Source organism: Hevea brasiliensis, chromosome 16 (assembly GCF_030052815.1).
Source record: "Hevea brasiliensis isolate MT/VB/25A 57/8 chromosome 16, ASM3005281v1, whole genome shotgun sequence".
Taxonomy (NCBI): Eukaryota; Viridiplantae; Streptophyta; class Magnoliopsida; order Malpighiales; family Euphorbiaceae; genus Hevea; species Hevea brasiliensis.
Window position 1 is genome coordinate 62,858,335 of NC_079508.1, and position 22,798 is coordinate 62,881,132.

At 34.4% G+C, this 22,798-nt stretch overlaps 2 protein-coding genes across 4 annotated transcripts in view; both read right to left on the minus strand.

The window, feature by feature from the left end:
• LOC110637862 (protein SWEETIE) overlaps positions 1–18,322 on the minus strand; it is a 47,394-nt gene extending 29,072 nt beyond the window's left edge. For 2 of the 3 annotated variants that reach the window (XM_058137406.1, XM_058137405.1), the window contains exons 1-25: positions 15,312–15,447; positions 13,216–13,280; positions 12,506–12,610; positions 12,057–12,146; positions 11,892–11,972; positions 10,585–10,653; positions 9,996–10,121; positions 9,258–9,361; positions 7,925–8,057; positions 7,741–7,847; positions 6,801–6,911; positions 6,439–6,606; positions 6,231–6,317; positions 5,904–5,997; positions 5,200–5,268; positions 4,990–5,112; positions 4,843–4,911; positions 4,582–4,686; positions 4,325–4,413; positions 2,178–2,334; positions 1,481–1,630; positions 1,213–1,262; positions 709–808; positions 561–617; positions 391–458 (exon numbers count right to left, since the gene is read on the minus strand). In XM_058137406.1, the coding sequence (XP_057993389.1) occupies positions 391–458; positions 561–617; positions 709–808; positions 1,213–1,262; positions 1,481–1,630; positions 2,178–2,334; positions 4,325–4,413; positions 4,582–4,686; positions 4,843–4,911; positions 4,990–5,112; positions 5,200–5,268; positions 5,904–5,997; positions 6,231–6,317; positions 6,439–6,606; positions 6,801–6,911; positions 7,741–7,847; positions 7,925–8,057; positions 9,258–9,361; positions 9,996–10,121; positions 10,585–10,653; positions 11,892–11,972; positions 12,057–12,146; positions 12,506–12,610; positions 13,216–13,251 (2,348 nt within the window). In that variant the 5' untranslated portion in view covers positions 13,252–13,280; positions 15,312–15,447. Of the gene's footprint in view, positions 1–390; positions 459–560; positions 618–708; positions 809–1,212; positions 1,263–1,480; positions 1,631–2,177; positions 2,335–4,324; positions 4,414–4,581; positions 4,687–4,842; positions 4,912–4,989; positions 5,113–5,199; positions 5,269–5,903; positions 5,998–6,230; positions 6,318–6,438; positions 6,607–6,800; positions 6,912–7,740; positions 7,848–7,924; positions 8,058–9,257; positions 9,362–9,995; positions 10,122–10,584; positions 10,654–11,891; positions 11,973–12,056; positions 12,147–12,505; positions 12,611–13,215; positions 13,281–15,311; positions 15,448–15,508; positions 15,599–15,768; positions 16,006–17,328; positions 17,436–17,748; positions 17,957–18,034 lie in introns of those variants that run through there. The other variant, XM_058137407.1, reaches the window with a different exon arrangement.
• A 3,061-nt stretch (positions 18,323–21,383) lies between these two features.
• Positions 21,384–22,798, minus strand: LOC110637881 (probable carboxylesterase 17). Its single transcript, XM_021788252.2, has one exon. The coding sequence runs from the start codon at positions 22,768–22,770 to the stop codon at positions 21,745–21,747; it is 1,026 nt and encodes a 341-aa protein (XP_021643944.2). The 5' UTR covers positions 22,771–22,798; the 3' UTR covers positions 21,384–21,744.

Below are 22,798 nucleotides of genomic sequence, written 5' to 3' on the forward strand. Positions count from 1 at the left end.
ATTCAAATACCCAAGCAATGAAACATCACCTTCCGATGTCTTTGCAGCACAGGTAAAACAGCTATCCTTTAGAGAAGGGCTTTAAATGTCATTGCTTGACAGTCTATAAGGCTAATGACCTCTGGTAGATTAAATATGGAATTCTACTTGCTCATCCAAATTATTTAAGAAACACAACTCTAACATTGGGGAGAAAAAAATTATGTACCAAGTATGTGGAAAGTGCAGGGGCAATGTGAATGCGATGGCAACAACATGCGGATAATTTTTAACTCAAGAAATGAAAAAGGAACATGCAAACGTATAATCTTCAAGCACATCCACTTTTCAGGGATGTTCCAACCTAAGAAGTGATCAAACACCAAGGTACCAGGGTTATTGCTGACTTACTCAGAATCAGTTTCCTCATCTAGCATGCGAAACAAGTTATCTTCTATTTGCTCATCAATAACGGAGACCTGTTACAAATAGCATCAGCACAAGCACCTGCCACATTGGGATGAGGTTGTTGGTTGGAAGATGCAATAGATATATATAACACCTATATCGTAACTACTCACCGGATCCTTTTCAATTAGATGTCGTAGGGTGGAGACAGCAAGGTGCCGTAAAGTTGGCTGCTTCCATGAAACCAACTAGCATTAGAAGAACAAGAAACAAATATATCCACTTGTTCAGGAATAAATTTCATCATGTAAAGGACAAAACCTGTCTTGAGGACAGAGTCCAGAGGAGAGTTTGCACATGAGAATGCACAGAAACAGCTTGTGGGGCAAAAAGAACAAGTTGTTGAGTAAAACGGACACTCCTACCAGATTGATTAAAAAAAATAAATAATAAATAATAGTTAAATAGATGAAAAAATAGGCGCAAATGGAGTTTGGGCTAATCCACCAGAAATTCATGTACTTAATCACAGTTTAAAATCATGGATGTCTTTTTAAAACAATAAATTGTAGCATATTATTCAATTATGAGTTGTAATCATGGGGTTATCCACCTATGATTGAACCTCATGACTCAATTATATGCTAAAATCAATCATTTTCAAAGAACATGCCATAATTGAAAACACATTATCAGACTTCAGAAAATTTCAATGACACTGAGGAATTATGAAATTTACTTCTTTCACAAGCAACGCCTCCGGTTACGATGCATCAAAAAGTATAAACAAAAAGTGGAAAAGGAATGAATTATTTGTTGACATACTCGAGCAATGTTGCAGTTTCTTGCCAGGAGCTTATCTCTGCAATGACAGACTGGATACAGAATTTATAATCTGAATTAATACACTATCATAAAATAGAATGCCAAAGTTTGAAAGAATAAAGGCAATACATTTCATACTATGAAATGAGTACTTCTCATCAATATGTCATAAAAAAATAAGTTACAGGGGGACAGATGAATAATAAGTTTGTCAAAAAAAAAAAAAAAAGTCCAAAACATAGAGTAGTTCAGAAACTGTAAGAATCACCTTGCAGCGTGAAAAGAAAATGCTGCCAGGGGCAAGTTCAGGACCAAGTACAGCAACAATAGCATTTATAAGACGGCCAACTCCTTGCTGAAGGTCAACCAATCCATTCTCTTCAGAAAAAAGAATGTCCATAGCCAGGCCAAGTGTTGCCTGCAGATGAAAGGAAAATAAACAGGAAAGAACATGATATTGAAAAATCAATCAATAATAAGTGGCATGGCAAAATCAAATAAAAAAGTAACTAACAAAAAGCAAAAAATTATTATTTTTGCTGCAAAACACTTTAAACTCCAAGAATTATATGCAAATGCGATACATTACCACAGGACAATTTAGACAAACTTATATTTTGCTATAGAAAGTAAAAAAATAAAAAATAAAAAATAAATAAAGCATTCAAAATAAGAGCACCTGAAAGCCAGAACCAAAATTTAAGATTGATACGCATCACATTGAAAGTTTCAAAAGGTTCCCTCGAGCAAAATCATCTAATAATTCAAACAGATATGCATTTACTTTACGAAAAACACTGAACAAACTATGTCGATATTCAAAACACATAATTAGGGTTTCTATTTATGCTTTTATACAGACAAGTAAATACTCAAAGAAAAAGAAGAAAAGTTTTATTCCCAGCTTGCACAGTACAACCCTAAACCTTCTTTTATGTAATTATTCAAATGAAAGAAAAAATTACCTGAACATGAGATACATACGAGAAACCAGCAGCTTCAATAGTCAAAAGAAGTCCATGCAGGGACCAGATCTGTAAACCAGTGGTGGTACTTTTAGCCAGTGATGATATTGAGCTCACAGTTGCGGGCACTAAACTTGACAATGCCATTCCTCCTGCACTGCAGGCAGGATAATTAAATAAGAAATGGAGTATAAAACGCAATCAACGTCTGAGGTTCACATAAACAAAGCCAACAATTAATATCACAGGGAATTTAAAAGACAAATATAAGATTTTAAAGCTTATACAAATAGCACTATATTCCAAATTCCAAGACAATTTAAAAGTGATAACTGTAAAAATTTATGATGAAAAACCTAGCCAGCACTATTATTTTACAGCTTCTCATCAACAATGTAAATTCCACATGATTTGACCGTATGCTGCTATTAAAACTTACATAATTTCTACCAGGAAAGCAGCTTATTAAAAAAGAGGCTGCAATCTCAGCCCATGAAGTGTTGTTGGCAAAGTGCAGATAAACTACACTAACTCAACCTCCATAAAAGCTTTATGACAACCAGACTTGTTTTAAATTGAACTATATTAAATATCCTTTTCATCAACCAAAGACAAATCTTATTCTTAATCTAATGATACATCTATTTTTACACATGCATTGACACAATCAATAAAGAAAAAGATGTTCACAGTTCATGATTACTAGATCAGTTAATCATCAATGCTTACTTTTGAAAGAATCTGAGTGGACAAAATATTTTGAAGTTCATCTAACACGTTTGTTTTTTAGTTCTCCAAGACCTACAAAACAAGAGCTTTCTACAGATTACCATTATACCATATTATCATGAGTTCTCAGCCGACGTACCTAGCAATCAAAAATGGAAAATTTCCCAACCAGTACATCCAATTCCACCAAAAATATGCCATGCATTCATCATATTCCCCATCATCAGAGGAATGGCAGAACTTGATAGGACACATCCTTAGATATATATATAACGTGAATGAAAGTAATATTTTGAGCAGGAAACTCTTTTGCCCATCCAAATCTGACTAATTATTTCTTTTTGATGGATTAAACTGTCATCAACATGTACCCAGTACAGTTCTGTGGTCTAATAGGTTTATACCACCCTGGTTGCATCCAAAATTTTCACTATTTTCAATAACCTCTTAAGGGTTTCAAGCTAAGTAGAACTAAAACAGACTGTCTACACTGCACTTTTAATGATGGACGGGGAAATTATTGAAATGGGATTAGCCTAGATGGCATAGAGGTCCCATTACACCAAGGGACAAGGGAAGTGAGGAGGATGTCAACCATTGAACTAAAACAGGAAAATTGAAGCAAAGTGCAACGAGAATCCTATTTGATTACAAAATGCCAGTTATGTTGAGGGGGAAGTTTTGGAAGACTGCAATTCAACCAACTATGACGTATATGGCAATGAGTGTTGAGCGGTGAAAAAAAGAAATCTATGCAGATCAACAATGCAAAAAGGAGAATGCTAACCTGGAGGAGCAGAAATACAATGGTGGATCAAATAATGGATGAATTCACTCATGGGAAGGTGTAAAAAATACTTAATAAGGAAAATTTGAGAGAAGGGAGATTAAGATGGGCACATGAAGGATTGATGATAAAGGTTGAGCACATTGAAGTTGTAGACATAAGAAAACATGGGATAGATCTAGGGTAGGGGAAGTATGTATAGAGAAACATATACAATCTATGGATTTTTTCTAAAATATGCTCCTAAACAAGGTGGTATGGAAGAAAAGAATTCGTATAGCCAATCCCAATTAGTTCAAGATTAATGTTTGGTTGAGTTCAGTTAGGTTGATTACTAGGTCATAAGAATTGAAGTATGCAAGTGTCCTTTTTTTATGTTTCATTAGTAAATACAGATGGAAAATAGTCATAGGAATGGAGACCAGATGTATTACGGAAAAGCAATTTATCAATATGCATTATGACTCTCTGTATTAGAAACCATCCAATTACTCTCTCATTAAATGAAAAAAACTAAAAGAATATACAAAGTCAGCAGCAACCAGATATGACCAGCAGAAATTTCAGAAAGTCTGAGAATATGTAGTGTAGAAAGAGGGAAAGAGAGACATTCACAGAATTTGCTATTCACCTGCGATGAATGCATCCAAGTGCAAAAGATAGTGATCCAGCGTAGTTCGAATCTGTCGCCCCAGTAAGGTCACCAAGAAGCAATCTTGTCTGTTCATTATGATAAGCAAGAGAGAAGTGTGGGTCAGAACTACCAAATAATTACTCAAACTTAGAAAAGGTTTTAGGAACAATAGCAGAGCAGTACAATACAATATTTTCTTTTTAATATATAACGTAGAACAAGCTGCTGCACAGACATCTCAATATGCAACTAACCATTCTGGCTGTAAAAGCATCATTTCCGAGGCGAGCTAGAAGACCAAGACCTTCCGATGATGCTCTACGTTGGGAAGCACAAACATCTCCCTCTGCCAAAATGCTCTGTAAAATTAAAATAATAAATGAAAACAAAACAGGTAGTGGAAAAGACAAACTCGAACAGTAACATTGTATTTTAATATAAAAGGATATTTTATTACAGAAAAGAAACAGCAATTACAGCATGGAGAATATGGCATCCCAATGAAAACTCAGTACCTGAAATATAGCTTGTGCTGGATTTAATATCTCAGATCCTAAAGGTTGAGGACGTAAAGCTATCAAAGCCTGAGTGGAGCATGAAATCAGATATAATGTTAAACCCTATACAGAACTCTAAGCAGAGCAAAGAAGGTTAGCGAGCACCTTTAACCCCGCAAGCAATCCCACGCATATATTTGTAACACTGGCTGCATGCCATGTTTGCTTTTTTCCAGCTTTTATACACTGCTCAACCATTCCAAGAAGTTGCAGCATCCCACCACTATCCTGGAGAGAAAATCATGGATACAGCAACAACTGTTAGAAATCCACTTTTGACTGAAACAATGAAAAACACACACCCAACCTCCAAACCTGAGAAGCAAACATGACTCCAAAGCAGAGGAGCATCTGGTTCACCAATGTCTTTTTTATTGTTTCAGGCTTCAACCAAAAAAAATAACAAAAAAGTAATCCTCAGGACAGGATTTTGGTAGATTAACAATGAGAAACAGCAAGCATACAGCAATTTAATGCAACTCTAGATATTTCAGAGCCATTAAAAACTTTTGTAGGTTCAAGATCAAGACTTTGGGTGGAAGAAAGAAAAGGCTAAAGTTATTTAAACATATGGCTTCTTTGTGGTGCTATGGCGTATTTGAATAAAAAGGAATTCACAAATTTCCAAAAACAAGAACCTGTCCATAATTTGCTGTGATAATCGGTGGTTTTCGGCCCCGTTTAGGGTTGAGATTGGAATGCCCCAAAAGTGCTTTTTCAAAAAGCACCATTTTAGATGCTATGGAAAAAGTTATTTAATTGTTTGGAAGTTCTTATGACTAAAACATGTCAAATTTAACTTTAAACTAATTTTTAATACTCTCTAACTAACATATTAAGGAAGTGTTTTTCTCAATGGCAATGCAAGGCTGTATGGTGAGAGAAATAAAAAAAAAATTCCGAATAATTGTTACACCAACTAGTGACAATGAACCAACAACTGTATTATTGAGAAAAATGGAAACTGCAATATCCAGTTCAATTGTTGAAAAAAAAATCAACTTAGAAGCAGTTACAACCTGAGGAAAACTTGAGGGTTCATTCTCCCACACACAAGGCATAAGGCCATCTTTCCCGCCTTGAAAAGCACGAAGTTCATCTTCAAACCAATCTCTGATTGAAGGCAATAACAAAAACTTGTCAATTAACTTAAAGGGTTTAAAAGGAGAAAGAAAAATACTAAAATTGGAGCCTCAAAAAAAAGAAACCAATTAAACACATTAAGCCTCAATCCTAATCTATTTGGAGTCAGCTACATGTTAATAATGCTCAATCAACAGATATTACAAGACAGAATAATTAGGTGAAGAAGATCATTAATGACCAATGAAATGAAAAGCAGACACCTTCCAGGAATCCAAGGACCCAACCATGCGTCTCTTTTGTCAAGCAGCAACCTCAAGCATGAGCTTTCCTCACATCTAGAAGCATCCCTTTTTATAGAACCAAACATGAAGCCAGAGATCAGTCATACATGACTCACATGTGCACACGTGTGTGCATGAAAAGTACAAATTTGCATGTGAAGACAACATAGGTATAGGAAATAGTTACCTATATGGAACTGTACATAATTGGATAATCCGGGGATGGTCGCTTTTGTATGCCATTGGATCAGGAATTGATTGATAAGCAATTAATGTTCTGATCATGAATATGTCAAATGCTGGCTTAATGTTTGCTAGTTCTTTGCTTTGCAGCAGTAGTATATAGGACAGCGCACTGATTTCAAACATATGTAAAAATCAACAATGAGACCAACAATTTGTTGAAGCTACAAAATAATAATGGTTAGATTAAGAATGGGGGGAATAAAATTTTCAAAAAAAAAAAAAAAAAGAATGAGGAGATTAAAAACAATAACAAAGCACAGGCAGGGTTGGGGAGATGGGGGTGTGGACATGATATAACTGTACCTATTCAGATATACCATTACTGGTTGAAGTAGGACTCCATTGTTCACAGCACTAGGAGAAATAAAGCATTTTATAAATGCTGTAAGTGCATGAACAGCAGAAGACCACACGCTACAAAAGACAAAAAGAAGAGATCAATAATAACAAAAAATCAAAGACTGAGATGTGCTTAGTTATAAGTAGTCCTAAATCCTAATGATCCTGTTTATCCTCAAATTTGAGTGGTGCTTCAATTGTACCCGCATTTTAATCTTCTCAATTTGGTTTATAAATGACCGATTTTATTTCAATTGTATCTAATAGGTTTTGGGTCGTGAGCAATTGCTGATATGGTACTCATTAGTATTTCCAATATAAATAAAAATTATTTACTTGAATGATATCTGTCCCTCCTAGGCTCAAAGAGCCTCCAAAAGGGGTGTAAACACATTTTAAGCAGCTTTATGAGATGAGAGAGGCAAATTTTGCAATACATAATAGTGTGATGGCTCTTAGGGCTCAAGTCTGGTCCCTCTATTCCAAGATAGCAAGTTATGTCTATGTTGTCTTCCATCTCAAGTTCTCAACACCTGGTAAGCAATGCAATCAACAAAGTGTGCAAAGTTCATAATATTTTAGATCAATAGCCCCAAAAAGTACACTACGGCTGCTTAAGTAAATTTCTGAACAATATTACTATTTACTCAATCTGCAGGCCTCAAAATAGCTTCATAATCATACCAAAGGCAATTGAGGCAAGAGCCTTGCCCTTTTCATCTGGCAATTGCCAAATCACTAAAGCCAAGTGCCTCGATTAACTTGCCTTGCCCGGAAACTTGAGAAACACTATTATAGCAATTTACCTCATCCAAGCATCCAGGCAAGGCCAAACTCGCATTTGGTAATGCTAATCTAAACCAAAAAAATTATAGAATAACCATCCTTGTAGATATTGGCTTACCTAATTCTTGATGTCAAATCCCCAATTTGCTTAATATCTTGTTCTGGATTTCCACCAAAGAGTGGAGCCCACAATGAAAGAATATCAAAGACCTGGTCTTCAAGCTCCTACAAGTAACAATAATAGCACCATGACATACACACAGTGCCTACAGCAACTGATGAATATATAAATAATTGTATACCTCCTTTGGCATAGAAGATAATAAAGACGATAGAAGTAGCCATCCAGCTTCTTTTTCAACTGTTCCAGCCATAGGGTTGCGACTAGGTTCTGTTAACATTTTCTTTGAAACTTCAAGCACTGATCTAGGCAATCTGAGTACAAGAACATGATTATACAGGTTTGCAAAACAGCCAATATCTGAGAAAAAATACAAGTCAACAGAACCAAGGCCATACAAATGTATGCTCAGCAACCAAAGGGCTGAATACTATCTCATGCAATACCGTTTTATAGTAATTTCCAGAACTTATGTTTTGAATGAAATATTTGGTGTCGAAGAATCCTAATATAGTTGTGTATAGAAAATCATTTTATCAGGTGATGCATTAAGATATGGTTCAGATATCAATAGTGCAATACATTAGTTAATATTTAGGCAAGTGAAATTATGAGTTTCTTTCAACCTGGTAAATTTTCAGTGCATGCATAGCATGATTATTTGGTCCTTTAAACACCAAAATTTGGTTATAAAATTATGTACTTAGGATTAAAGTATCAAATTTTAGAAAACTCAATAACCAAAATGTTTTATTAATAACCCAGACGTAGAAACAGATCCAGAACAATATAGAGATCACAAATATTCTAGGTAAACAGATTTAGTAACAACTGCTCATAAGCAAGTAACTAGAAAAGCTATACACAATTGCAAAGCACAACCACCAATATGGCACAAATAGTGTTCAAAGGGACTCCATTCCCAAGGAGTGCTTTAATATATTCTTGAGAACTACAGTCTCAGATAGAGTACAAAATGAAAAATAGAAAAATTAGTTTTTATTGCTGTTAAGTAAGAGGGAAGCTTTCATGAGTACTTTAGTTTCTACATAGCCCATCTTTACATAACTTGGCCAAAGTAATGCCCAAAGACTCCATGCCTTTCTTGGTTGGACCTATGCAACATGCAATTTTCTTTCAAGTCTTTCTAAATTTAAAGCAAGATGCAGAAATACAAGGATGGAAAGAGGAGTGTTTCTTGCAATTAGAACAAGTCAGAAAAGGGAGGACCAAAGTGTGAATTATACCAAATCTTTTTAGTAATTAAATTGAATTATGTTTGATCACCATAGACTACCAAACACCAAAAGCAATCAATATTTGTGGGATGTAGAGAAAACAAATCAATTATAAAGGATTCATCCTATTATAAAGGATTCACCCTAAGCGAAGACTTGTTAAGTCTATATCCCATTTTCAACCCAAAATGACAGAGAGTGTGTTGTACCATGAGATTGATAAGCAAACTCGTATAGTAAGTTCCTTGACGGTACCAAATAAAATATAGCCATTACCTAGCTGGATAACCAAGAGGTAATTTGGGTGAAACGGACACCAAAGCTGCCACGACTGTAGCTTGTCCATGCAAAGAATCAAGCTCAACTTTCAAATTGCTCCCCTATAGACAACAAGAGCTAACTAGTTAAAAGAATTTAGAAATAAAATGAAAGTGCAAAACAAAACTCTTTCTAGAAAAGGGTGTTCCAGTGCACAGGGCTTTCCAAAATGTGGGTTCTACAAGGTGTCACATGTATGCAGCATTCCCCTTATATTGTAAGGCGGTTGTTTCAGTGGTCTAAATCCGTGGCCACTATGTTACAGAAGAGCAACCTTATTTTCCATTCAGAAAAGTAAAAAGTAATCAAAAGCTTCCCATATGTCATAAACAAAGTAATTGTAAACAGTTATTTCAATTATAAACACTTGAAAAACATTAGTGAAGCAAATACTTGCTATTTAGTAACAAGTAAACATAAACAATTTAGTGAAACAGAGAACATGCAGCAAACATATATATAGGCATTAATTATTTGCATAGTTGTATGGCTTGCATGAATTAAGATATTCTTAATTTTCATATTAATTCATGTGCCAGTCATGTCTATGAGTTAGTAATTACGGTTACCCATCACTTTTCACAAAAAGTATTAAAGATATTCCAGATTAATTAAGAGAGCTATAATTTAAACAGAGTATGACTAAAATAAACGCAGCAAAACTCGGAAGTCTCACACCAAGAATATTAAATGCACCTTTTCAAAAGAAACATTTTCTCTCAAAGCACTTAGTGTGGTTACTCCGTAGGAAATCAAACCACCAACACATGTAGGATCAACCTCAGCCAATACACGCAATGTTAAAGCAGCCTCAATGCGTACCTAACCACAAAATTTCAATTATTGCAGATAACAAAAGAGTTAGAACACTGCATCATGAACACAGTTCAATTATTCTGAAAGAATGGGATGACCACAATGAATGTGTACATACCATACTAACCTTACTTCCTTTGACATAAAATACGTTTAACCTGAATTGCTTAAAGAATAGCTACCTCAGCACTGATAGCACTATCCAAATTCATCACTTTCAACAGTATTCTGAACCATTATTTTGAATCACCATTCATAACCAAAACTAGAAGATTTACAGAGTTATGGATGACAACTAAAATCACAATGTACAAGGACTTTAACATGTATTTCACACCTTCATAAAGCAAAAGGTCTTTCTCAATTCAACTCACAAGAAGTTCATAGAAAACAATTGGAGGATCTATATTAACATTGCCAAGGACGTTTAACATTCAAATGATCAAGAATAACAAGCTCAAGTACTTACAAGTTGTGAAGAATGAGAAACAGCAGCAACAACTGTGTCGTCAATTACTTCCTTGAATTCTGATGGAACCTGTAAATGGACATGTCAATCACCACCCTAGTAAAACAACACAAGTCTCTATCCTATGACATCACAAACAAAAGACTTGTAAAATTATCAGACAACACAAGCATTAAGCCCACCCACAACATGCAAAAGTGATGCTGCTAGGATTCTCAAATTGAATTGAAAATCTGTGGATAGTCAAATAATAACCACTGATAATAAGCAACATATATATACTCAAGCAAACAGAAGATGTAAATCTATTCAGACCCAAGATGATAAACTTAAAACACTGTCACAGGAAGGTAAAGTTAATATCTGAAAAACTAGATCAGTAAATCTATTTCACAAAGTTTGAAAGTGATTAACCAAAGAGGCTTAAAACAACTCAAGGAAAAAAAGATAGCAGAACAAATTATACCAAGAAAAGAAAAAGAATAACAACTTTTCAGGATAAAACTCCCAAACCAATCAACACAAGAAGACAAGTGACAAAGAAACATGAACAGAAACTCAAAAAATCTCCAGTCATCCTGAATAACAATAGCCAAGGTGCCCCTCTCATTGCAAGCCATTCTTACATTTGATAAACTTATGCCAAACAAAATCACCATACCATTTACCCACAAGAGCTGCAAATTTAGATATCAAATTCCCAAGACCTAAACCCCATCAACTGTAGGCCTGAAAACTGGTCCCAGTTGACCAAATGATCCCATTTAAAACCATTCACTCCAGATGAAAATAATAATAAATAATGTTATTGCCCCACAGCAAACAAGCTTGAGCCATAAGGCACTTACATAAATCCTAGAAACAAGGATAATCAACAACACATCAAAAAGAGAGGGACAAGAAAAAAGGAAAGAGCATCAACTCAATCTATGCTACATTATTCCATATACTAATGTATAGAAGAGGTTATAGCATTAACACATCTCATAAAGAACCAAGCTGATTTTCAAATGGATCACATTTCCCAACTTCACATCATATACTTTCACAAACGCTCTCATCCATCAGCCAGTAAATAAGATAAAGCTTAATTATTTGCGCAAGTTATATCTCATAGATCAAATTCATTGTTTCCAATTACGCCTAATCTTTTGCTTATTGAATAAAAAGATTTTCATTGTCTAAATCATGTTCATCATGAATCTCAGCATGGAGCCATGAACATCATATTGCAAAAAATACATATTTCAGAGTACAAAACCTCGAAGAGGAACCATATTGAAAAGAACAGTACAACTATGCCTCACCTCACCCAACGTTTTCAATGTGTATGACAAAGTTCGTAAAGCAGCAATTTTCATGGAAGGACTGCCATCTGCAGACTCAAGCTGCAGGTTTCCATATGAGTAGTGTCAATACAGTACCTGAAACAGGGTGATGAGACAGACCTAATTTGAATTATGCAAACAAACCTGCTTTCCAAGGAACACCAGAAAGCCCCTTTGAGTAGGTTCAGTCATCTGATCAGTTACACCAACGCGCAATATATAAAGAATGCATGCCTTCAAACAATAAAAGATTAATTGGTTAGTATCTCAGTGCTACATTCATGCTCAACATACAAAGCTTTCAAGTTGAATAGAAAATTCACATTTGCACCTTCAAATTTTTGCTAATTATGTTTTCTGTGGTGAGACCATAAAACACCATAAATTATGATATCACAATTGCATCAGCTGTAAGGGCTTTTAATTATGACTAATATTGTTGTTTAAAACCCGCCTTCAATACAAAGGTTGGCTACAATATACACATAACTAAGTTTCAAATGACTATCCGCCACAAAAAAGAACTTTTTGTGCGTCAAACTTACTAACACAATAAGAAGCAATAAAAACCAAATATTTTGACAAAGACTTACCAGTGCATGGGCATCAACAGAAGCATCTACATGAAGCATTTCCATAATCTGCACAGCATAGTTTTGAAGCTCACTATCTGGATGTAGATGCTTATGACGAATAGCCTGAAAGGATGAGCGGATTAAAAAGAAATATTAGAACCCGAAAAAAAAGGCTCTGATAACCACTTAAAATAATTTAACAAAGTTAAATTCCATCTCCAAGTGATAATTAAGCCAGTACCACTAAAGAAATATTTTTGGTAGAGATAAATCTATTATTGAGGCCATTAAGCTTGAGCTTTTAGGTTAATTATTTTCTTGACACTGTATCAAACCCTCTCAAACTAGAAGGTCCAGAGTTCGAATTTTTTACGCCCCCATTTATTAATTAAAAAATTTCAGCATAAGTTAAGGTGAGCTTGTACTTGTTCACACTTCAAGCCTGAAAGGCTTTCATGTGTGTACGTGTGAGAGATATAATACTGTTCCTGAGACCCTCAACTACAAACTAGAGCTTTTAGATCGAGTGGCTTCTTCAGAATTTCAAGGTAAAAGTACGCTTTTTTGCTTTCTTTATTTTCTTTCAATAACACTATTTAGTATAACATAGAGAAAGCAGCACAAACATTAGAAGTGCCCAAAGAAAGGAGAATAGGGAAGACAAATTGGTGGAGAGGGGACAAAAAAGATGGCAGTTAGAGAGAGGGGCAAGGAATATTAGTATTCACCTGTAAAAAGGATACCCAAGATAAGGTTATGCCCATTCTAATGTCCTTCGACCGAATTCCACTCACTGCAATTTGAACCAATTGTCAGAGGTAACAAACACCAATAAGCAAAGAGAAAATTCGCTAGCAATTCTATGAATATTATGAGCTATCCAACCTATTACAAAGAAAAAGCCCAAATGTATGAAAAGACCCATGTGCTTTGCCAAATGGGCAATTGAGCCCTTCATTTTTCTTTTTAATTACGTTCAATCAAAGCCCAAAACTTTTAACGACTCGATTATTATTAAAAATAATCAATTTTTTTGCCACATAAGTCAAATGGCCAAGCTTATAATAAACCTTAAAAAAGTTAAAAAGCTAAATAAATTAAAGAAAAGAAACACATGGATTAAACATGTTTGGTTACCCAGAAAGTTCAAGAAGTAAAAATGCTAGAGAGATGCTAATTGCTTTAGCAATTTTAACTGAAGATTGTAGAAGAAAGTGAAAAATTGAGAATACATTCAATAATTCAATTCAGTCATCAGAATAGTTGTATCTTTAAGAATATGCTATTACATTGTTTCTTGCAATTAGGGGGGAGCATTCAATCGGTTTAGTTCTGAACCAAACCGAACTCCAAAAACTGAAAAATCTAATCAGTTAAAAAAGTAAACCGAACCAAACCGATTATTTAAGAATAACCGAACTGAACCAAATCGAAAAATAACGATTCGGTTCGGTTCCATTGCATTCTACTCAACTCAACTCAACTAAACCTTTATCCCAAAAATTTGGGGTAGGCTATATGGATTCGCTTTCTCCACTCTAAACGATTTTGGGTTAAATCCTCAGAAATGTGCATTAAATCGAAAATATTTTAGGTTAATTTCTATTCTCTGGGATGGGCTTGAATGGATCATTGGACTGAATAAGGGCCTTGACACTTATGCATCTTGGGCTGAAAAATTACTTGGACTATTTTACTATTCGGTTTTATCGGTTTTAACCGATAAAAAATCGAACCGAACCAAACCGAAAATACTAAAAGTTTCAAACCGAACTGCACCTATAGAACTAAAAAACCGAACCGATTGAACCAAAATGGCTCGGTTCGGTTCAGTTTACACTGAAAACTGCACAGGCCTACCTGCAATGAGGAAGCCCAAAAGCTCATACTAGTGCACATATGCATTATCCAGGTTGTAGGCCCCTTAGTGCAAGAATCCTATTGCCACTCTTCTCCCACATAAGCATACTTCTCTTTAATAAAAATGCACCTATGCACACATAACAAAATTAAAAAGTATGCACCAATCAATCCCTGAACCAAATCTTGCTACAAAATCCCAAAATTTCAAATGCACCACGTTGTCCTCAAACTTCGCCGGATGTAACAAACTAACAATTGGGCCCCTCCATTAACGATTTGTCAGAGTTTTAATTAACTTTGCATGCATAGTGCACATGACCATAAGCCACTCTAGAAAAAAGAAACCCAAAAAAAAAAAGTTACTATCCTGGCGCATCCCCCCCCCCCCCCACCCAACCCCCCCACCCAACAAAAAAAAAAAGGAATAAAATATTATATTTTGGAAAAAGTTTATTGCTATAATTTCATCAATTCAGCACAATAATGAAGAATGTAAAGACTATGAACCTAGGCCATGCATTTTCACATCTACAAGGATTGGTTACAAGCACATAAACCACCATACCATTTTAATGGAATCTTTCACAGATTGTTAATGGAAGAAAATGGTTGCCATGTTTAAAAAATATTTGAGTGACATATCGTGCAATTTGAATGTTTTCGAGTAATTAAGAAACAATACTTTCTTAAGGTATTGATTTGCACTTTGCTTTGGTTATTTCCTTCCTTCAAATAAAGTAACACTCATATATGATACACAAGTACAATGGACAAATACAGGGCACTTTTCTTGTCATAGAAATAACTTGATCTATATCACTCAGTCCTTAATATTGAAACTATCTCGCATTAAAGAAGCATTCCCAAAAAATAAATAAATGCTATGATTTAAAAACAATCATTCCTAAGAAGATTGAAAAATAAAAACCATTGAACATATAACTAATGAGCCAGTAAATACCTTTTGTGAAGGGCAAAGCTAAATGCCTCTGCAAACAACCTTCTAGTTTCTTTGCAGGAGAAAAAGGACCCTTTCCCCTGGGTTGAACCTAGCAAAGGATGAAAATTTTGAGAGAATGTAGAAAGTGATTAGACAAAGAAAAAGGAAAAGCATGACAAGGGGAACAGAGAAAAAAAATTAATCATATAAGAGATAACCTGTGCCTCAGGATCCATTCCAAGAGCTAGCAACAAACCTAAAGCTTCAGCAAATGCATCTCGGACAGATGATACAGGATCCTCAAGGGCCTATTCAGAGCAACAATAATATGGAATTCTATGTATTTCTGATGTAATCGTCTCAAATTTCAAAAAGCTAACAAGTAAAAAAGAAATGTGGAAAATATTATAAAACAAATACACACACACACACACACACACACACACACACACACACACACCCACACACACACACACACCTTGACACAATAAGATGCTGAATTCTCAAGTTCTCCAAGTCCCAAACCAGGTCCTCCAATGCTGGCAAATGCCTTCAGACAATGAGCAGCAGCTATTCTCACAACAAATGATTTATCCCCAACAGCAAAACGTGTGATGAGACGAAAGGCTTCAATATATGCTGATGAAGCAGCACTACCACCACAACCTTCCAAAGCTTTTTGGAGCATCAGTAAAGCTTCTTGTCTCACAAACTCCTGATATTTATTATATACAAACAGGTGATTAAACAACAAACGAAAATTAAGTTACAAAGTGAAAGGAAGAAAAAATACGCAAAGCAATGCCAATAAGCCACAAAGTTTTCAATCAAGTATGGTTCAAGAAATTCCTCAAATTAACAAAGAACTGAGATGAATGAAAAAGCATTATCCACACCTATCAAGCAAATTGCAAATGGAGTAATATATTCAACAATTTTCCACCAGTTGTTCTTGAACCAAGAACTAAGCACAATGGTTTTCTGCATGAAAGTCATTCCAATCAACTACCCTCAAAACTATAACATTTCAGTTGCAATTTATCATCCCTGCACTCTTGCCAACATAAAGCATTACCCTCTACTGCAAAGAGAGGGGGGGGTGTGGAGGGGATAGTTAATTAAACTTATTTTTGTTGTTTGGATGTCTATTTAAGAAATACAAAGTAATGGAAAATTGGAAATGTATATCATACTTCTGTTGTTATATCCTTAAAGGGAAGTTCTTATCTATGTTCACAAGGGTTTATAAATGGAAAATCAAGGCTTTGTTTAGTCACGAAAAAACAGTTGTCTATTTTCCAATTCCAGCTTTGCTTTCTATTTCCAATTCTCATTTTCCACTGAAAAGCATAAAAGATGCTAAATTTTGTTTGTATTCTCTATAACTTTCAACTATTCAATTAAGGTTGCATTTAATACGGGACTTAAATGGGAGTGCGGAAGTAACATCTGCAACATTGAATTTTGATTTTTTCTTAAATATGATCCCAGAGAGTATGGTAGCCGTGCCTGTGGGGGTGTAGTAGTTCAACAACAGTATCAATGGAGGCAGCAGCTGCCATAATGGTTCATGTGGTAGAAGGGATTGGAATAGCAACTTGGGAACATGTCAAGTGTTGAGCAGATTCTGGCATACACATACCCACCCCATATAATTTCATGGTGAGGAACAGCAGGTTCTGGCATGGCAGATTGGCTATTACCTTAATTTTTTTAATAGAAAAAAAAAAGCACAAATATTACATAAATAATACATACATATACATATACATATATATAGACACACACTTTCATACCCACCCCTTTCCCATTAATAAACTGTGCAAGCATGTGGGTAACCATCAAGGTAGGGCAAAATCACCATCTAGTTAGTAAATGCTAACGAAGGTGGAATAGAACAACTAGTCTCCACTTAGGCCTGACAGAAGGAAAATCCTTTTCTTATGTTCTCACTCTTTTCCATAAAATTAGTGTTCATGTGTGTGTGTGAATTTGGATAAGCATTAGTATAAAAATACTTGTAATTGGATTGGACTACCTCATGAAACTTCATAAGTTTGGTTGCAATAATAGTTGTTTCAAGCAATCCCGATGTAATTCTTCTTCCAAAGTGCTGATATAATTCTCCCAAGCATTGTGCAGCACCTGCAATTGTTCAAGTCATAATAAATTGAAGACGAACTAGCTAAATGTATACCAAAAAATAAAATAGAGGAGAAATCAGTGCATAGTAATAATGAACTCCAATCAAATGATACCGTTTTGTAGCCACATTCTAATATGCCACAAGGATTTTCAACCAGGGACAACGAATGCATCCATTGTGAAACTCATTTTACTATTAACTTCGGTATATAGTGTTATATAACACAAGCAAAAACTCATATTCACACACATACAAGATTTGCAAAACATGGACACATATGCAAGTAGCTAAAAAGCAAGCCAGTCTACTGACCAGCAACTTTCTGGGGTTCGCTCTTCTTCCCATCAGAAAGAAACCCTTGGAGACTGCTAGCTCTCGAGTATATAGAAATATTATCCCCTTTAGACATAATTCTCGCCATGGCTACTGACGCCAAATGGCGCACCGGCCGTCGCGCCCCAAGAACAAGCAATGAATATAATGCATCCTCGCATTTTCTTTGCCACAACAAAATAGACTCCTGAAACCAAAAAAAAAAAAATCCTAATCAATCAAAGAAACAAATCGAAAACGCATCGTATTAGATCCACAGAAAGACCTTGGGTTCTTCGTCTATGGCGGAGATGAGATCGGAGAGGAGATCAAAACAGAGGAGAGGATCCGGGGATTGTTGAGAGGAGGACGCGACAATGGACTCAAGCTGCGCCACCAGCACGCCGAATCGCGAGAGTGGCACATTCTCTCTGACATAGTTCTTCGCCATTGAAGAACTGATATTCCAAATGCAAAGTGCAGTCCAGTGTTGAAGAGAATGGACAGTGGCTTGTTTTCTTGTTTCGATTTATCCTACCAAATGATCTGAAATCGGAATCAGTTTTTTTTTGTTTTTTTTCCCTTTCTTCCTTAATAAAATTCGTTATAGTTGGACCTTCGTATTATCGGGCCCGGGTAGTTAATCGGGTCGAACGTGGGATTTAGCAGTTTTGTTTGTGGTAGATTACTTTTTCATCCTTATAATATGCCACAGTTAACACCTAAATCCCAAAATTTTAGAAAATATATTAACACCTCTCTAAATTTTGATTCTTATATATAGTTTGTCCCTCTATTCTTATTATCCACTTAAGTATTAAAGAAGAGACTAAAAGGTGATAATAATAAAATGTTAACCATAGTAAAAATTTATAAACGAAAGTGTTCATAATAATAAATTTTATGAACAAAATAATAATTTATTTTTAAAGTATGATTAATATATTTTCATTTACTATTCACAGCCAAATTTAAGAAAAAAAAAATAAAACGATAACAATTTATAAAAAAAATCAACTTTTTCATCTATTTTTAAGTTTTATAATTCTTTGTGAGTGTATTTGAGAAGTTTAAAATTTTTTTAAAAAAATGTTTAAAATGTTTAAAATTAATACATTTTTTCAGTTAAAAATATGTCATGAAGTGATGAAATTTACAAAAAAAAGTTATCTAATAAAAATATTATATTAAAAACTCCAAATACTCATACTTTAATTTATAAATGAAATTCATTTTATTCATCTATTATTATAAATAATTAAATTTAAATAAATTTTATTACTTTAAAAATTATTTTATACACAATATGTAATATCTTGAATTTTTAAATAATTATTTTATGTGAGAATTGACTGGTTTAAAAGGTCTAAGAGGGTCATTATGTAGTTGTTGTGTTATAAGATCCAAGGCCTTTTGGATTGAGAAGTGTTAATTGAGTTATTTTACAGGTTGGGTAGGTTCTAAATACAGGAAAAACTCTACCGAATTTTCAATGTAAACCTATGGTGTCTTAAACTCTTTAATTCTTTATTTTGAGTCAATATTGATAAATTTCTTAAATATGATTATTTAGGTGATCCGAGTCAAACTCCCTCATCTTCTTAGCCTCCCTGGTGACATTTTAATAATCTGTGAATAAATATTGATTTTATTTATAACTTCAATATTATTATATATTCAACGCATGCCCATACATTCACTTATAAATATATGTATATAGTTAAATTATAAACACAACTTTTATTGCATATTTATTTGTTGAAATTATTGTGAATGTCGCCTTAAGTTAACTTGCACTTGTATGCGTATATCGACGTGTGTGTGGTGTAGATATGGATATGAGTAGGATGGATAATTGCGGCTGGAGCTTGACTTGCTGGGTCTCGATATTTATATATGGATAAGTCAGTGTAAGTATAGCTTTGATTGATCTCGCTGACCCCCGCACTTATATTATTGAGCGAGAGTCCGACTTGAGTTGATCTCACTGGTGAGTATTGGAATTAAAAAAGTTATATAAGAGACTAGTTTCCATACGTATATATGTTGATAAGATACACGAGTGTGTGCGTACTCCAAATTATTTTTTGTGCAAATATTGCTTGAATTGTTTGATACTATAGGACTATGTTGCATTTCATATCCAAGTAATATATTAGTTTTAGATAGTTATATAAATTATAATTAAAATCAGTATCTTACTCTATGAGTTGAACACTCACCTTTATTCAACTATTTTTCCTCAGGTGACAGGTAAACTCTTTTTATATGCTAGTGGTGTTCTAGTCTCTTTGAAATTGTAATAATTTATTTATTTTGAAATTGTAAATATATTATATAGATATATTAGAATCTATGAGATGAGTATCCACTTTGCATGAGGGAGTTGAGTTCTTATTTAATTATTTATTATTTTGAGAATTGTGAGAGTGAGATAAGCTTTCCAAAATGAGTTATTTTTGTGTTTACAGGTTTGATGAGTTAATATTTCATAGTCTAATTTATGATTAAATTCTGTTCATTTGATTTTTTTTAAAATTTGACTACAGTTATAAGCTTAGAAAGTTAGATTTACTATGGATTTTAAGAGTCTTATACTGATCGAAATTCTAGTGCCAATATGATTTAGAAATTGAGTTGTGGCATAATAAATTTATTTAAATTAAATTCTTTTAATATAATTAAATTCAGTGTTTTGTTTTTATAATACATATAATTAAATTTTGTTCTTGTTTGAATACATATATATAATTATATAAATATAAAAAAAAAATATATATATATATATATATTTTTTTTTTTTCTTGCAAGACATATATATAATTATATTGATTGTTATTGTCTACGAACTAAATAAAGCAAATATGAAAACACGCAATCGTAGCGTCGACAAGTACAATCGGTCCAATTCTACTTAGGTGCATCTGCCGGTCAACGAGGCCTTTATTTATTTTTTTTATGCATTTGATAAAACTTTGAATATATATAAAAATGAGTTTAATTATAATTAGATTAAATATTTATATTAAAATATATATAAAATTTATAAATTTATATATAAAAATTTAACCTAATAAAAATCCATTTATCCTTATATAAATTCAAACTCTTTATAAACTTTTTTTTTTTGGTCAAGATGGGACTGTGATTGAGTTTTAATAGATTCAAGTACGGAGAGGCACTGCGAGATTTCTTGAGCCCAATTTTACTAGTTTAGTAAAATCATAAAGTGAAATTCAAATAGACTAAATTGAGCCACTAAATAATTAATAAGTTTTACTGTTTTAGAGTCGTCTTCTTGAATTTAAATTCTAATTAGAATAATAAAAAAAATGGTTCACTACCATGTACTCTTTGACTGCCCACTTCTTTAGTTCCTGTGTAGTCTAAAAGTATAAATAAAGTTGCTACATATGCTTATGTTGGTGTTTTGAGGTTGTAATGAAATTATGCTCCACTTCTCCTAGTGTTAATAATATTCCAACATTGGTGGTCGTTCAAGGCTTCACTATTTTACATATATATTTATTTATATATACATAGCACATTTAAGAGTTGACAGTCCAAAATATGGGCCATTGCTTTGGATCCTTAAAAAATATGGTCCATAACTTGTTTAAAATATGTGAAAAAAAAAAGGGTGATGCTTTGGTCAAAAGAAGAAGCAAGGCTATTGTTATTTGCTTTATTTTGATACTGAGACCATCAAGATAAAAGTTTTAGAATGTAGAATAAACTGACTTAAACAGGGAAAAATTCAGATATAAAGGCAAGGACAACAGCAAAGCATGCAGAAGCTATGGTAATAAAGAAAATGAGGAGTTCAAACACAGCACATTTCAATAGCAGATTGAAAAAGACTGCATACATATACACCTATTGAATAGCTGACTTGTGAATAAACATAATTAATGTAATCTACATTTTTTTGACAAAAGTACGGCAGGATACCAATAAAGAAAAAAGTGAAAAACAAAATGCCAAGAAGTCCACTCATCATTGATCGATGAAAGACCTGAGATGCGACATCATTTCTTGAACCCGGACTTGTGAGAAATGAGAAGGGTGCAGGATTTGAAATGCATGTCCAACTCCTTTGTAGATCACTTTAACCACCCTCTTGCCAACACTAGCCAAGGCAGTGCAAAATTCTAGGTTCCTATCATTGAGTATATCTTGTTCTGATATGCAAACCATTATGGGAGGAAGCTGCAAATTACGCAATTTATTCGTGCCATTTGCCAGAGGGTTGCAGTATGGATGATCGCGGTTAGCCCCTGAGGGCAGTGACAACCTCCAGTATGTATCAGAAGCTGATAGAGTTAGTGCTGAATTGGCTGGTTGAATCATATTTTTTTCAGATGAAGTTCGTGCCTCTCCTCCAAAGAAAGGTTGGATAAGGATGATACCTCTGAGAGACAATGGTTTTAAACTGTATTCAGATGTGACGTTGGATCCTAGCCTTGTGGCCACATTGTAAGCTATGTTGGCACCCGCACTGTCACCTGCCAGGAACAATCTAGAGAAATTGCACTGGCCTAACCACCACTTATGCTCAGCAGAACCAATTACAACCAACTGTTTCAGCCACATAAGAGTGTTGACGCCATCATCATAAGCAGCAGGGAGACGATTTTCAGGGGCTAGACGGTAGTTTACAGACATGATCATGCAACCTGCTTTAGAAGCAAGATTGTTCAAGAACTCATGATAACAACTCCAAGCAGCTGAGCCAACACAAAATCCACCTCCATGGAAGTAAACAAGCAAAGGCAGACCGCCAGAGCACCTTGGGACGTAAAAACGTGCCCATAAGTTGGTGAATTTATCAATAACAACATCCTTAGCCGTGACACCATCTTCTGGAACCCCAGTGCAAGGAATGTGAGGAATGATTGGAGGTCTTTCAATGCACCCGTCTCTGTAAATTCTAATGAGCCCTTCAATTTCTTCAACTGTAACTCCATGATTGGCCCTGCCTACTTGAAGGTGAAGCCTTGGATCACAAGAGATGGTAGCCATTTTTCGTCTCTATAATATGTGGGATCGA